Source organism: Rhinichthys klamathensis, unplaced genomic scaffold (assembly GCF_029890125.1).
Source record: "Rhinichthys klamathensis goyatoka isolate OS25496 unplaced genomic scaffold, OSU_Roscu_1.1 h1tg000216l_1, whole genome shotgun sequence".
Classification (NCBI taxonomy): domain Eukaryota; kingdom Metazoa; phylum Chordata; class Actinopteri; order Cypriniformes; family Leuciscidae; genus Rhinichthys; species Rhinichthys klamathensis.
Genome location: NW_026606741.1, coordinates 590,064 through 607,942, shown reverse-complemented (window position 1 = coordinate 607,942; position 17,879 = coordinate 590,064). Strand labels below are relative to the sequence as shown.

Below are 17,879 nucleotides of genomic sequence, written 5' to 3'. Positions count from 1 at the left end.
AAAGTCTCCGCCCTGGCCGCCCGAGGGAAAGTCTCCGCCCTGGCCGCCCGAGGGAAAGTCTCCGCCCTGGCCGCCCGAGGGAAAGTCTCTGTCCTGGCCGCCCGAGGGACTGTCGTATCCGCCCTGGCCGCCAGATGAACTGTCACTCCCTGTCCCCGTTTCTCTCCATGGACCTGGCCCCCCATCCCTCCCCCTGATCCTTCACCAGTCCACCTCCCGCCTGGACACTTGTTTGTCTGTCACGTCTTGGAGCGTCTGGTAGCCGCTCCGTAGAGGGGGGGTTATGTCACAGTGTCTGGTTTATGTTCCTTGGGTCACCACTAGATGTCCTCCTTCCCCACGGTGTCCATCACACTCTTGAACTACATCCCCCATGATCCTTGTCTTTTCATTGCACTCAGCTGTCTCTTATCACTGATTATTGCACTCAGCCTGTTCCCCATTAGCATTGTCATTTCCCTGTGTATATAACCCTGTCTGTTTCAGTATGTGTCACGGAGTCCTTGTTTGTATCACACCACTTCTTAGGTCGGTTGTTGACTGTGTCTTGTTTTGTTCTTGTGTTGGATTGCTTCTTTGGATTTTGACCTCTGCATGGACTGGATTATGATGTAACGGATTGGCCCTTAATAAATATACTGCGCTTGGATCTTCTCTGTCTCCTTGAGTGTGGATCGTGACACCCGTAGCCACTTTTTGCACAAGTCCAAATCTTTGGGTAATCTATGAAATTTATGCTACTATTCTACTACATATACAGTATGACCCACTTTCAATACATATTCATTAGGGGTGTAACGGTTGACAAAACTAACATCATAAAGTATGATATTTTTAACTTTGAGCAATGATGGAGCTATACTTGACTCTTCTTGGAGGCATATAAAATGATTGAGGGCAGCAATTGTATTCATAATGTCAAAATAAAACCGACGTAATGTTACTTGAAAGCATTATAGCCTACTATTCCTGCCAAACTCCCATGGTTACAGTTAGTAGTGTTACTACAGTAAATCCATGGTGAATGTTGCTGATCTGTGGACACTGAATAGTTCATTAATGGCACAATGTTTCTTCCTGGTTTCCACGTCAGCGCTGTTTGATCTAATAGAGATCTACGGTTAATAACGGAGAAATGTGAATTAGACATGTGTCGGTATTCGGTAATGCGATAAATCGCGGTAATGAATATGCACGATATTGTTATCGCGGGGACTTCGAAATACCGTGAAAAATAATAGATCCGAATTTAGATTTTTAGAACGCGCATCAGCTTATTTTCCATCAACCGCTTAAAAAACAATGCGTATGGTGCGCAAAACACGTGCGCACTTTGATGTAAAAAATCCCCACATCACATGTATAAGCACTGTGTGCATGCAGTGCGCACTCTAGTCTAATGTAAACAATCCTCACGTGGAGAAGAAGCACGGCGGAAGGAGGAACGCTGCCGACTATTTATCCCCCGCATGGCTGCCAACTCTCACGCATTCAGCTTGAGACTCACGCAATGGGCTATATGCACGCATAACTTCCGCGTTTGATGCAAGGATGCTCTTGCGTTTCCGGTTGGGGAGATTTAAAGCGGAGGAAAACCGAGGAAAACGGGATTATGGCAGAGTCTTCAAAATGTACTGTCCTCTCGTCTTTGAAACGAAACTTTAATATGTTTAGATGTAATTTTATATATAGTTATGTTTATTTAATATAATAAACAAAGAAGCATAAACAAAACGAGGGGTGTCTGTTTTGCCTGTTTTTGTGACTAACGTTTCTTTAGTATAGCAATAGAGTATAAAAACCAATATAAATTCTCGGTATAGCATTGGACTCTACGATCGGCGGAAGTAATCCAGCATCCTTAGACCTTCACCGGAAATACCGCCGTGCATAGAGCCCATTGACACTTTCACACGGTCTCGCGCCTAGGGTTGGGACTAGGGGTGGAACGGTACACAGAAGTCACGGTTCGGTTCATACCTCGGTTCAGACATCACGGTTCGGTACGATTTCGGTACAAGGGAGTGAAAAGCAAAGCAAAAATGCAGAAGGCATTTTTATAAATGTCTTAAGCCTTGTATTTTTTTAAATAAGTTTTATTAATAAAGGCATAGAACCAGTTTATTTGTAGTGCACTGACAGTAGTTTTATATAATTAGTTTATTAATTAAATTATTAAAAAGACGAAAAGACCTTGAGATATGTTTGGTAATTGTACCTGAATGAATTTAAAATTAATTTGCTATTTCAGATCAAGATATGTGTTTTCCTTCATTTTAATTAACTAACTTTATTCTCATCTGAATTATAAATAATTGATTTCCGTATAAAATAATACTACCATAAAAACTTTTGTTAACAGGTGTAGGTTACAGTTTGACAAGAGTTTAGAGTGTGACAAAAGCACAATGTTGTGTTTTATTGCGAGTGTACACAAATATAAGTAAACAATTTGCAGTTTTAATGATGTCCTGTATGAAAAAAATGACGGAGTATGTTTTTACGTTTCCACTGTTCGATCGCCCGTGCCTCTCTCACACACACACACACACACACACACACACACACACACACACACACACACACACACACACTGTTCATCGCGCGATTCGCGCTCACGCCTCTCTCTCTCTCTCGCACGCGCGAGCACACACACACACACACTGTTCATCGCGCGATTCGCGCCCGCGCCTCTCTCTCTCGCGCGCGCGAACACACACACACACACACACACACACACACAGCGCCTCTCTCTCTCGCACGCGCGCGCACACACACACACACACACTGTTCGATCGCGCCTCTCTCTCTCTCGCACACACACACACTGTTCATCGCGCCTCTCTCTCTCTCTCTCTCTCTCTCTCTCTCTCTCGCGCACACAGACACACACACACACACTCCTGCATTGCAATCTTGATCGCAGCCTGTTCATTGCTGCGTTCACAGTCACACCAAAAGCGAATAGAGCGAAATTCATCGCTATTTAAGAGGTTTTTTTTATTTGTACCGTGTATTCTGCGTGCAAATTCGTGCACCGAACCGTGACGCCCGTACCGTTTCGGTTCAATACGAATACATGTACCGTTCCACCCCTAGTTGGGACGGTTACCGCATTACCGCAATACCGCGGTCACGTGACTCCAACCGCGGGTCTGAGCTCGTCACCGTCATCACCGCAAAAAAAAAAACAAAAAAAAAAAACATTGGCCTGCACATGTGTGCACGTTGTGTCTAATGATATGGATTCATTGATTCTAATGACATGGATTATTTCTAATGATAGTGTCAGTGTGTCTTACATGGATTCAAGGTTTTCTAAACAAAACTTATCAAAAGATGGAGCAAATCCCTTTCGCGAGTTGGGGAGCGCAATGTTCCATGACACATAACATTACATTCGTATTAGAGATGCGCGGATGGGCTATTATTATTTCATCCGCAACGGGGCAGCACAAAACGCATCATCTGTCCGCCATCCATCCACACCAACGTTTTTTTTTTTCAATTTTCGTTTTTTGAATTTTTTTATCAGTTTAAGGTCTATGACCGATGCAAGGCGCTGCTGCCGCGAGGCTAGAAAGCCCTTGGCTGTTCTAGAAAGGAGACTGCGCATGCAGCAAAGATATCTAAGGCTAAAGTCCCTAGTATAGCCTATTGGCTATGTTGTATCCTCAGAATATCAGCAGTGAACTCCCTCTCCGATGGGCGCACAAGTTTCGGTTCATTTATGAGACGAGCTCCAGTTCACGCGCAAGAGATCGCTTCCACATCGTCCTGATTATATGTCTGCTATATTTGTATAATTCCAGGCAATTAGTTAATGAAACAGTGATTAAAATTAAGATACAATTTATACAAAACGAAATTTAATTTAAAGAAAGGCTTTCTACAAAACAAAACTTAATAAAGTGGTCAAAATCATGTCTGACCCATCTTATGATCCTATCTTACTCATGGTGTTCACTTTTAATCGACATAGATTAAATAAAAAATAACATTATATTATGTTAACATAAATATGGAATATCATTTTTGTAATTAAGACATGTTGGAAAAGCTGTTCATCTTTCATTTCGTTCAACATCATAATGTATTCTCCTGAAAATGATGAATTCAATGCGAATGTATCTGAGAATATTCTTAAATTAGGAAATCTATTCAGTGATTGGTTCATGCCAAATTACAGCTTAATGAAAATCGGACTCTTTCAAATTGTGCTCGTTTTTTTTCGGATGTAGGTGAAAATATTTAACAAAGTCTGTCTAGAAAAAATGCCTTCTGGTGAGTGCGCGGAACTCTGTGGGGGGTGGGGTGGGGGGGGTGGGGGGGGGGGTTGGGTGTTTAAAGCGGTTTACCGCTATACCGCGGGAATATCTTGCTTTTCAACCGCGGTTAGAAAAAATCCATACCGCCCCAGCCCTACTCGCGCCACACATCCATTTTCTCACGCAGAGAAAAATCGCGGAGCAAAGAGGACACTGACACCGACAGACTAGACAGAGCAGGTTACTTTTGATATGAAAAAAACATCAGCTCTCAGGTTCTGTCCATTTTATTACGAAATTCAGACAATAAATACTGTTTTGCTGCTTGTAAATGTGACGTGACAGATGGCGCGCCTCAGTTCAAGTAAACCGATCATCTGTTACTTTTTATTAAACATACAGTACAACCCACCGAAAGGTACGTACTTTCGATCAATCAGTGTTTTTCAACCACGGAAAGAGGTCAATAAAACTGCAGGAGAACAATTATGTCACAGAACGTTACATTTACCTCAGGAAAGCCATTTAATGTTAGTTGACTATAAGAAAATAGCTATAGAGAGGAGTATTTTGCTAAATATGTGCACTATATTACATATTTTAATATATGTTTACTTGTCATTATATAATTGTTATTATAATGAAAATAACGGCATATTACATTTTTATGTTTATATTATTATTATATTTATATTGTATGCATTATATTTAATTTCTCTCTGTATGTTTACAGCATTATGTGAGATATTTTTTCTTGAGAAAAATGTAAATGCAGGCTATCTACTGTAGCCTACCTAATATTTATCCAAATGAGTCAATATTGAATCAAGATTGAAATTAAATCCAAGAATTTAATTGAAATCGTGAAAATTGTGTTAAGCAATAATACAAACAGTAGCCTCAGTAACTGTACCATGTAAACATTGTAACATGTTGTCACTAAAAAATAAAATTAATGTTTTGACAATCACAATTACACATTGTGATGCAAGTTTTTTTTAGATACCCCCAATCCATCTGTTTCTCTTGTGCAATTAAAATATCGTGATAATACCGTATACCGTGATAAAAGCTCAATCAATTAATCGCAGCATGAAAATTTGATACCGGCACATGCCTAATGTGAATGTTTCTCACTAGATCTCGCAGCGATGTTATTACTTCAGTGGTGAATTCAATTTTATTCTTTACTGGATTTCGCTGTGTAGCAGTGTCGCTTGATTAAGATCGGCTCGCGCTGCATTGGTCCAAACTGATAAACGGTCCGTCAACGACACAATAACGAGTAGCTCAGTTTCGTTCCACTTACATTACATTTGCCATTTGATGTTGGGCAATGTTATAGTCACGCCAGCATCTCTTATATTATGAGCGCGCTTGCCATGCGCAACACGCCTACATTTGAAATAACGAATTTTTGTTCGGCAGGAAAAATGGTCCAACGAACCGTTCGGTTCAAAAATGCGTACCGAAAACCAAACCGAAAGCCTCGTACCGAACGGTTCAATACGAATACGTGTATCGTTACACCCCTAATATTCATGTCTCCACCGGTGGAATTACCCTTTAAGTATTTTATTAGCTAAAATTAGGGGTGTCCCCAACTAAGGATTTTCATAGTCGAATCAGATTCGTCAAGTCCTGCCTATAGTCGACTAATAGTCGAATCATGTGTGTGGTGTTGGGGAGGGGGCGGGGCTTTAACATTTTAAAGCCGCGATGTACAGAACATCACACAAAGATATAGAAGAAAATGTATAAAAACATTTTGGATCAATAAAACTAAGAAATAACATAAATAACTGCAGAAAGGCCACACTGCAGATAGGATTTGCATTTCACATGCAAATCAAATTAAATCGGCTGAATTGCCTGTACGAGCATGCTCTAAGCTTAGGCCTACAGCGCAACATCGATGCACTGAAAAATAATCAACAATTAAGAACACAATATACACTTATAATAAATAAAAATACAAAACGAAATAAGTCAGAATCAAGTCACAAGAAGCAGAACAAATGTGTGCAAAATGCCTAAAGTGCAGGGGAACAAATATTCAAAACACAAGTCACAAATAGTTAAATTAGATCACCCTGAGTGATCAATTAATAAAATAAAAATAAAGAAATTATTAAAATAACGAAAGTATGGCCAGGATTGTCAACTTTGGCTTTTTAACTGCAGAAACAACAATAAACGCTAAACTGGAGCGGCAGTCTTTTTAGCTAAACGTGTTCACAGTATCCAAAAATCAAATTAGAACCGGCTGAAATGTTTTGAATCACTTGTACCCATACCTGATCGAAAAAACAAAATCCAGTCTTTCACTCGGCCTGTGTCCGTTTGAGTCTTTTCAAATTGTGTGCGCGGATAAAATACATTCTAAAAACGCTTAACGTGAAAAACGCTTAACGGTCCTAAAACTGTTATATTAAAAGATCAAATTCTGTACACACCTTATTAATAAAGCATATTATATAGCCTACAGAAAAGCAGATGAGCCCAGAATATGAACGCAACGCGTTTTATTATAGGCTATGTTAAGCATTTTCCTCCCATAGAAAACCGTTAAAGAAAAAGCTTTACGTGACTTTCTATAGGAGAAACGCGTTGCGTTCATATTCTGGGTTCATCTGCTTATCTGCAAATAGAATGGTTTCTTAAGGTGTGTAGCCTACTGTGTACATACATTAAGCACGTAAAAGTGCCATTTAAGCGTTTTAAAAGCTTTTTTCACGTTAAGCGTTTTAGAACGTCCCGAGGAGAACCAACCTGTTAACGTTGGCCGGCAGAAGTGCGATCATGGTTTTCCTGATGCTAAATCCAGCCTTGGAGAATATCCTTTCTGATGGTGTGCATCTTTAGATTTTCTTATCCCAGACATTTTTAAAGATTTAAATCCCTGCCGACAAGACGCTCCTCTGTCGGTCACGGATCGAAAGTGAAACTTAAATCTGTCACGGGGTGTTTGGATTTATTCACGCTGCACGGCACGCACGTTAAAAAATATGTATTAAAAGCTTCTTTCTTTGCACATTTTTATTGACAGCATTATCATAATAGGCTGTATATTAACGTATTGACAGAAAACCAGTAGTTCTATGTGAAATCAGTCTTTGACCACACTCATATAGCCAAAATGACATAATCCTCGTTTAATAACACATCTGCGAAGATTCGACCGTGAGATTGGTAGTCGAATCAGGCTCCTCCTATCGAAGCATCGAATCTTCGACTATTCGGGGTCACCCCTAGCTAAAATCAATGTCTTTATTCATTGGTGTAAAATTACCTCTGCCAATTATCTGACTTATCCTCGTAAGCGAAGAATTTCTTATCTTTATTTACATGGGACGGGTAAGTCCATGGAGGATTCCATGTGGTTCCGCCATCTTGAAAAACTATAATATCAGAGAGGGACAAAAAGCACTAACGTTAGCCTACCTAAACGTGTTTACACAACGCATTTTCGTTCAAAGCCAGGGTCACGTGACTGAAACCAATTGAGCTCTCCAATAGTATCGTGATAGGCGCTTGTCACTGCCCCGGCACATTTGAAAGGCTGCACTGCACGGTACTATATTGCAGGACCATAGGTATGCCGAGCCACAGGAGAAGGAATCCTTGTCGCCAAAAATTGAATGTAAAAGGAAACGTGACTGGCGGGTGTTAATGTCGGGATAGCTTTTTCCAGGTGGAAAGAGCTAATGAAGGAGAAACACTATGAAAGGGACGCTGAAGCTGCCTGCTCTCTTCTCGACAGGTAAGTCAATGTTTCGGTCTAAATTACAAGCTTTTTTTCATTGCTTGGTTGTGTACTTTTTTATATAGGCAGCATAACAGTAGAACATGTATAGTTAAAAGCTAAACAGGCTCTTTGATGAATAGCATCACAGGCTATGTTTGATGTAATAAGGGTTGCATTTCATGCCTACATGTTGTCATAGCTTTATGGTACATAACGGCTACCGTAGTTGCAACACGCATTTGAAAAATCGAGGCGCTAGAGAGCACTATTCGTTTGAATGCAAAATACAATTTCACCACTAGATGGGCACAGTCAGAGCCATAGAGAGAAAGAGTTGCGACACTCCCATAGACCGCCATAGGAACTTTGTAATGCGGAAGTAACGAGTGTCGTGGAGCAGCCAATAGTTCCAAACACTGATAGTTCCAGCATTGAACCCCATTCATTTTCAGTGTTTCCGAAGTACGCTCGCTGGTAAATTAATGAAATTACTGTTTTTTTTTTTACTTTTACACACATTAGCCGACCTCGCGTTAATCTAGTCAGTAGTTATGTTTTATGTAGCCAGTTTTAGTTAATGTTTATTGGAAGATAATAGGTTAATTGCAGCTATAGCTTACGTGACCAACACTTCACTAACGTTAGCTAACTGGTAACCTGATGTATATAATATATAATATTATTAATAATAATATTTTATATATATATATATATATATATATATATATATATATATATTATTATATATACACACACACACACACACACACACACACAATTGATTTATTTAAATGGGTTAGGGTTATGTGTGTAGCCTATATATGCATGTCAAAATGTGTGTGTAGTGGCGATCGTACCTCAAAAATAAAGCCACTAGAGGGAATATGAGGTCATCTCCAACGCGTGATGGTGCAAAATAATCAGGTCTGCCATGGCATGCGGTTAACACTTTATTTTGTATATAAAACTACTTGAAAAAACACTGCTGCTTGCACTTCTGAAGCAAGTTGAGTTCGTACATCAGCAAAGGACAGTAAACACCATACTAACTGCAGGACACACCAGAATCCATCAAGCCATAAACACACATGCACACAAGCACGGTTGAAAAACTGTGAGCTTCCTCAGATCCTAATTCCCTGACGCCATACACCTGTGACTTCCTTATATAGTCTCCATAAGTACTGTGATTCCCCCACCTATGCCCCCTGGTGTGCAAGCGGAAAAACATCACCCTATTCAACTTACTACTGACAAAACACATAAAACACACATCAAAATTGGCTACAACACACCGGCCCCTAATTGTTACTCTATAATAACATAACAATTAAACATCATACAAACAATTGAAGCCAATAAAACATCCATTATGCACATGTGTGGTTTCAGTTCATAATGTCCATGTATACATGCATATGTCCAATACATCAGTCTCTATCCAGCTTCCCGCAGAAGACAAATCTTTGTAACTGGTCTCTCCAGAATGTTACATTTGGTCTGTACTTTAACAGACCGCACAAGTCCTTGTGAGTCAGGAAATGTCTGTAGTACTTTCCCTAACAACCAGGATCCGCGAGGGGCAGTAGAGTCTGCCACAATGACTATGTCTCCAATGACAAAGCTTCTCCTGTCCTTGGACCACCGTTGTCGTTCCTGTAACAGAGGTAAGTACTCCCGAACCCATCTGTGCCAGAAGAGATCCGATAAGAACTGAACTTGCTTCCACCGTCGTTTCGTGTACAAATCACTCTTTTCGAAAAGCCCAGGTGGAAGTGCAGGTTTGCCTTTCAACAGAAGGATATGATTTGGGGTCAAGGGTTCCAGGTCGTTAGGATCATCTGATAGTTTGGTGATGGGACGGTCATTTAATATGGCTTCCACCTCACACAGAAGAGTTTGTAACCCCTCATCATCCACACTTTGCTGATGAAGGACTGAGTTCAGCACCTGTCTGACCATGCGAATGAGTCTTTCCCATGTTCCGCCATGATGTGATGCAGCAGGAGTATTGAAGCTCCATTTCACTTCTGACTGAAGTAATGCATTTTGAATTTTTTGATGATTAAGAGCAGACAGAGCCTCTCTCAGCTCACGTTCTGTTCCTACGAAGTTAGTCCCGTTGTCTGATCTGATGTGAGATACCTGACCTCTTCTGGATATAAATCTGCGCAGTGCATTAATACAAGAACTGGTATCTAAAGAATATGCCATTTCCAAATGCACTGCCCTGCTGGCCATGCAGGTGAAGATAACACCATAGCGTTTTATGAAGCTGCGGCCTCTCTTCACTTCGAAAGGCCCGAAGTAGTCAACACCCACATTTGTGAATGGTGGGAGGTCAGGTTGAAGTCTGTCTGTTGGCAGATCTGCCATCTTTTGTTCACCCAGCTTTCCTCTAAAACGTCTGCAAATGACGCAGGATGAAAGAATCTTTCTAGCAGCAGCATTTGCGCTGGTGATCCAATACCGCTGACGAAGTCTAGAAAGAAGGTGATTTCTTCCACAATGTCCTAACTGCTCATGAATGTGGCGAAGGATGAGAGTGGAGATATGTTGGTCTTTAGCCAAAATGACTGGATGTTTCATGCCCTCAGGCATTGCTGCTTTACTGAGCCTTCCACCCACTCTCAAAAGCCCCTTTTCAAACACTGGATCAAGTTTATAAATATGGCTGCTTTTCTTCACTCCAGATGTTCCCCCTTTCAAAACAGTTATTTCATCATTGAACTTGTCTAGTTGACAGTATTGGATGATAGCCATTTCAGCGGTTTCAAGATCTTCTGGGGACATGGTTTGACCAGTCAGTTTGGTTCTGAATCTTTGCATCTCCTTTTCCACTTTGCCCTTTAGTTGACTTATGTCAAGTCCACTGCTAAACACAGAAGCTTGTATTTCTTTTCTCTTCTGACTCAACAGCAGCAACATCTTTCTCACCTGTAGAAAGCAAGCAACTGAGGTTTTTAACCTTTTCCATGAAGAGAAGTAAGTTATCAACTGGTTTGTTGCATTCTGTGTACCTGTGTTGACAGTGTTTGTTACATTTAGGACATCTTTAATGACTACAGCATTTACTGTAGCCTCTCCTTTGACCTCTGGGTCAGTACTGCTGATAGAAACAGAATCTACAATGTTAACAGGCCATTCCCCTTCACTCTTAAGAAGAAAATCTGGGCCGTGGATCCATCTGCTGCTTGTGAGAAGGTACTCAATTTTCACCCCACGTGAAGCCTCATCAGCAGGATTCTGCTTTGTATCGACATACCTCCATTGTGAGACAGCAGTAGCTTCTCTTATTGTGGAGATCCTATTGGCCACAAAGGTGTGAAAACGCTTTGTTTCATTCCCAATGTACTTTAACACAGTTGTGCTGTCACTCCAAAAGGTTGAATTTTCCAACTCTAGCTGTAGTTCTGCTTTCAACAACCTATCAATTCGAACTGCAAGCACAGCAGCGGTTAGTTCCATCCTTGGGATTGTCACTTTCTTTAATGGCGCAACTCTTGCTTTTCCTAGAATGAATGGAAGATGAATTTTCTTCTTGTCATTCTGCAGCCTCAGGTACGATACTGTACCATAACCATCCTCGCTGGCATCGGAGAAGTGATGTAGTTGGGCATTTGTGAGCTGTCCAAAATCTTTGGGCTTGATGCATCTTGGTACGCTAAATGTGCTGAGCTTTCTTAGATCTTCTAGCCACCTCACCCATTGTAGTTGGTAGTTTGGGGAAATGTGATCATCCCAACCACAGCTCAACCTACAAAGATGTTGCAACAACAACTTGGCAGGTAAGGTAAAGGGAGCTAAAAATCCTATGGGATCGTATACTGAGCTTATTACAGACAAGATACCTCGTCTTGTCAGTGGTCTTTCCTGAACTGCCATTTTGAACCTGAAAGTGTCAGTTTCTGCACACCATTGCAGTCCAAGTGTTCTCTCGACAGGGAGATTGTCTCTGTCGAGATCCAATTGTTTCACTTCCTTAGCTCTTTTTTCTACATCAATAGATTCCAACACTGACCTACTGTTGCTAATCCATTTCACCAGCTGAAAACCACCCAGCTGGCATACAGTTGTCAGGTGTCTCACCAGGGCCACGGCCTCTGCTTCTGAAGGCAGGGACTTCAAGCAGTCATCCACGTAGAAATTGTGCTTGATTGTGTCCGTCACGTGTACTGGAAACTTTGCCCTGTTGTCCTCAGCAGTTTTTCTTAGGGCGAAACTAGCACAGCTGGGTGATGATATTGCACCAAATAGATGAACAGTCATTCTGTATTCAGTGAGATGCTGTGTTAGTTCACCACTTGGCCACCACAGGAAGCGAAGAAAATCTACATCCTGTGTTGTCACTTTAACTTGATGATACATCGCCTGAATATCAGCCATCACTGCTACAACTTCTTGACGAAACCTTGTCAGAACTCCAAGTAATGAATTCGTCAAATCAGGTCCCTGAAGTAGATGACCATTGAGTGACATCCCCTTGAAGCTTGCACCGCAGTCAAACACCACCCTCAATGTTCCCTTTTTTGGATGGTATACGCCATGATGCGGAATGTACCAGACTTTACCTTCTTTTCCTTTCAGTTGATGTTCTGGCACCTTTTCTGCATATCCTTTATTTATGACATCACTGAGAAAGTGAGTGTATTCCTCTTTAAAGGTAGCATTTTTCATAAACTTCCTTTTTAAACAAAGAGCTCTTTGTTCAGCAACCTGACGGTTGTTAAGCATGGTGACATTTTCCTCTCTGAAAGGTAATCTCATGCAGTAATGACCGTTGCTGAGTTCAGCTGAACTGTTCATGATTTCCATAAACTTGAGATCTTCTCTGGACATTTCTGGCTTGTCCTCTGCTGACTTCTCATTAAAGTCATGATTGTATTGCTTCACCAACAATTCCTCTATGTTAGCAATAGATATTCGGTTGACTGAAATGATAGAATCGCTGCTCCCAGTTTCGTTGCCTCCTCTCAGTGGTCCATTGATAACCCATCCCAATAGGGTTTTGACAGCATAGGGTCCTCCATCCTTGCTGTTTACCACTTCCCATGGTTCCATTACTCTTGCAACGTTACTTCCAATCAACAGTTCCACATCAGCGTTGATGACAGGAATTTCCACTGAGTGTAAATGTGGCCAGACACTTAATTCTTCTTGTCGTGGAATGTTATCATGAGTCACAGGCATCTCATATTGTGTGAATACATCAGGTAATTCAAAGAAAGTGTTACTATTAAGTGCAGATACCTCCAGTCCTGAGATAACATGACTGTCGACAATCTTTTCTTGGCTCATGGTTCTCAACAGGATCTTGGCGTTCTTTCCTCTCACCTTTAGTTCCCTCATGAGTCGTTCAGAGCAGAAAGTTGCTGTACTGCCGGGATCTAAAAATGCATAAGTTTTTAACATCTTACTGCCTTTTACAGCCTTGATTTGTACAGGCACAATTGGCAAAACATGGTCTTGCGCCCCGGCCCCTATATGGCCACAAGTCTTAGGAGAAACTGCATGACTTGTTTCTTGATATGTGTCCTCTGATTTGATTTCCCTTTCTCTTGAATGGATGTGGAGGCAGGTAGGATGTTTCAGGTTACACAACTTGCAAGACAGACGTCTATGACAATCTTTGCTCATATGTCCAACAGTCAAACACCCAAAACAAACACCTTTGGCTTTTAGAAAGTCAATTTTCTCTCTGTGCAGCTTCTTCTCCATTCTGGGGCACAACTCCAATATGTGACCCTCCTCACACAGCAGACACGATACTTTAGTTGTTTTATCAGTCACATTGTTCTCCTTTTGCACTTGATATATGTTTCCAGTTTTAACAGCTTCAACAGAAGTAGCAAAACTGCTTCCCCTTCCTTTGAAGCGAACCTGTGAGATTTTATGTCCAATGTTAGATTTTGGTGGCAAGATGGATGTGTCCTGAATGTTTCCAAAGAGTGGATCAGAGGCAATGGATACTTGCCTCTCAATAAAACTGACAATGTCACTGAAACCTGCCTGACGACAGTGCCTCTCCTGCAACTCATACGCAGTGTTTCTCCACCTTTCCCTTAGTTTGTACGGGAGCTTCAAGACTATAGCACGCATGTTGGATGGCATGTTCATCTCTGTCATGTAACTGATGTCCTCCATTGCATTACAACAAACCCGTAGAAACAAAACAAAGGCTTGCAAGCCTTTAACATCTTCTGATTTCACTGGTGACCATCCCAGAGCTTTCTCCATATAAGCTGTGGCTATACTTTGTTCATTTCCAAAATGTTTCTGAAGAAGTGCCTTAGCTCTTTGATACCCTCTTTCAGGTGGCATGTGTTGACAGCTCTTGACCAGCTCCTTAGGTTGTCCTTTGGTGTACTGCTCTAAAAAGTACAACCAATCCATACTGCTAGCAGTCTTTCCCTCCACTCCATTTTCAAATGCTCTTATAAATGTGCTGTACTTGAGAGGGTCGCCATCAAAGGTTGGTATATCCCTTGGAGGTAATGATAGTGAAGACTGCTGCTGCACTAGTAAGGCAGTTATGTCATTTTGCCTTTGCATAATAGTGAGAAGATTTTGAGTTTCTTGTCCCACGTTGGCTTGCACTAAATCATCACGCTGTATGGACTCCTGCGTGGAAAGCATAGCCGGTTTCTGAGTGTGATATGTGGCGTGATTGGTTTGCTGAGAATTTTGAGGCATACTTGTTTTGTAATCCAGAGCATGCTCATTTGTTCCATCTTGTTGTAAACTGGTTTCCTTACGTCGTGCCCCCATTGACACCGTGGCTTTGCTGCCTCCTTTTGGTAGATGATTGAACTGATGGCTTGAACTTTGTGGACATGTCTCCATTGACATTGTGGTTTTGCTGCCTCCTTTTGGTGGATGATTGAACTGATGGCTTGAACTTTGTGGAACAAATTCCATAGCAGAGGATCTGAGAGAGGATTTGTGTTTTGACCTTTTCAGATATGAATTCATTCCATCAGAATGTGCACTCGAGCTTTGCACATCAGAACCTCTGTACTTAAGCACCTTAACCTTTGCTGTATGAGCAGCAATTTGACTCTTTATTTCAAGCGCCTCCTTCTTTTGTCTAATTTGTTCCTCCTGTACCTCCAGTTCATGCTTTTCTTTTAATGTAGCTGCCATAGCAAGAAGAGCGACCCTTTCAGCCTCTGCTTTGAGGTATGCAGAGGAGGTTGATGACTTTAAAGACCTGTGGCTGGAGCATGAAGCAGACGTACACCTTTTACCACCAACATTGGAAACACTATCATTTGGACCAATATCATCAGTGATGACAGTCATGTGTTGCGCAATATTGTCAACTTCATCATCATTGCATTGTTCCTTATTGTCAAGCAACCACTCTTCAATCCCTCTAATTATTTCTGTATTGCTGTTCATTTGAGTTTCAAACCATTTATTTTGTTTTAACATTTCCTCCTGTGGTAGCAATGGTTTCAATGATTCATGCAACTCTGTTGTTTCCGCAACCATTTTTGGAAACGTATCATATATGTTCTGTACCTCAGGCACCTTTTCTTTTGAAAGCATCAATTGCTCAACTTCCTTTCTTAGTTTGTAAAGTTTCTTTATCCTAAGGTTCCTTTCCTTTTGATGTGATAATATTTTTTCTTCTAAAGCTTTAACCGTGAGTTTAACTGGTCTTTTACCAAGTTCATTCTCCATTTCACTTTGATTGACAGAAGATGCATTCAAATCCACGTTACTCATTTTGATAATGATTTAGACAAGCTGCCAAAAGGCTTTATTTTTAGAATTGAAGCAGGATTTACCTATATCCTGATTGTGAGAAGTCCAATCTCTTCCACACAGCTTATAACAATTCAAAAAACAGTCCTACCGTAGCTCTCCGTGTTGTTGTTTAGCCCACTTTCACTTATCAGCGTCCCATTTGTCCTGTCGGCGTTCACTGATTGGAATCAGCTGGAGCGCGCTACAACATCCGCGTGATCCGTCCATTAAAGCGTAGTTTTTCAACTTTTGTAGTGGCGATCGTACCTCAAAAATAAAGCCACTAGAGGGAATATGAGGTCATCTCCAACGCGTGATGGTGCAAAATAATCAGGTCTGCCATGGCATGCGGTTAACACTTTATTTTGTATATAAAACTACTTGAAAAAACACTGCTGCTTGCACTTCTGAAGCAAGTTGAGTTCGTACATCAGCAAAGGACAGTAAACACCATACTAACTGCAGGACACACCAGAATCCATCAAGCCATAAACACACATGCACACAAGCACGGTTGAAAAACTGTGAGCTTCCTCAGATCCTAATTCCCTGACGCCATACACCTGTGACTTCCTTATATAGTCTCCATAAGTACTGTGATTCCCCCACCTATGCCCCCTGGTGTGCAAGCGGAAAAACATCACCCTATTCAACTTACTACTGACAAAACACATAAAACACACATCAAAATTGGCTACAACAGTGTGTTTGTGTAATACATATACATAAATTTACATGCATTCATATATATATATATATATAGGCCTACAGTATATATACATACACAATTAATATATTATGTGTATGGGTTAGGGTTAGTTATGTGTGATTTAAATATATATACATGTGTAGTGTATGTACACAGAACATCGTATATGTATTTGTGTGTGTTTTCTGATGAATGGTTTAGTCTATGATTAGGGTAGGATGAAAGGGTACATTAGCCATACTGAAATGAATACCGTTAACAGTTATGGATCATATGTTAAAAACATACATGTTATGGATCGTATTTAGGAACATAGTTAATTCACTCATTAACTATCTCTCCGGTTTCATTTTATGAAGTTAATATACGAACATTGCTGCAAATATAGTCGTTGCTTTCTACGTTATGGGAGCAGTCCATTTCCCTCCAAAATCATTCATTTGTACATGCACAGTGTAATTATTTATATTTAATGTTGGTTGAAATTCTAAACGGACCGCCACTGCAGACCTCTTTGCGTGATCACGAAGGTAGGCTATGGCTGAATCGGAATAAAGCAAGACCACGGGAATCAATAGCCTAATACAGCACAGTTGTGCTAAAATAAATATCATGAGACGTGCATCATCAGATGAAAGCTGGTAAAGCCAGTGCTACTACCCATGCGAACATGAACACCAAGCTTTAACCTCCAAAATAAAGCCTAAAACGTATCTAAGTAATATACAGTATTTCGTTGTTACCCTGCCTCTCCAAATGCAAAACTGACATTAACAAAATGCAATAATGCAGTAACAGCTGAAAAAGTACTTGGGTGTGTGTTTTATTTTATATTTACCGTTCAATAATGCAATCGCGGCTGTCTGTCCCATAGAAGAACATGACAGCCCGCGTATGTTTTGGAACTATTGGGGCTCTCTCTATGGCTCTGGGCACGGTGTACTTTTAACAAAGATAATTAAATTAATTATTAGGCCTGTAGCGGCGCGTCGATGACGTCAAAAATTCGTCGACGTCATATTTTTTTTGTCGACGCTTCTTTAATTATTTATGTATTTATTTTTTTGCACCGTTCCCGGCGGCACAGCTCGCCACACACACGTGGGAGACCGAAACATTGCAGAATCGAGGACGAAACAGCAACCTCTTCACAGAATTCACAACAAAGCCATGCAAAAGTCCCAACAAAAGAAAAAGTCCTAAAAAAACCCAGCTCGCACTAAATCATCGAAGGTATGGGAATACTTCAAATTTAGTCCCAAACGTAAAGGTGTCGTTATTTGCGCTCTTTGTCAAATGGAGTTGACATCCCAAGTCTCCCGCATAGTGATAGCGGGTCCCTGATGACCACAAATTAGTTAAAATCTCCCGGAATCTAGAGCTCGCGAGCTCCAAACCGTGT

At 40.9% G+C, this 17,879-nt stretch overlaps 1 protein-coding gene across 1 annotated transcript; it reads right to left on the bottom strand.

Annotated features, from left to right (window-relative positions):
• Positions 1–9,453: 9,453 nt before the first annotated feature.
• LOC130097293 (uncharacterized) lies at positions 9,454–13,839 on the bottom strand. The gene has a single exon (XM_056264092.1). The coding sequence runs from the start codon at positions 13,732–13,734 to the stop codon at positions 9,454–9,456; it is 4,281 nt and encodes a 1,426-aa protein (XP_056120067.1). The 5' UTR covers positions 13,735–13,839.
• Positions 13,840–17,879: the final 4,040 nt, after the last annotated feature.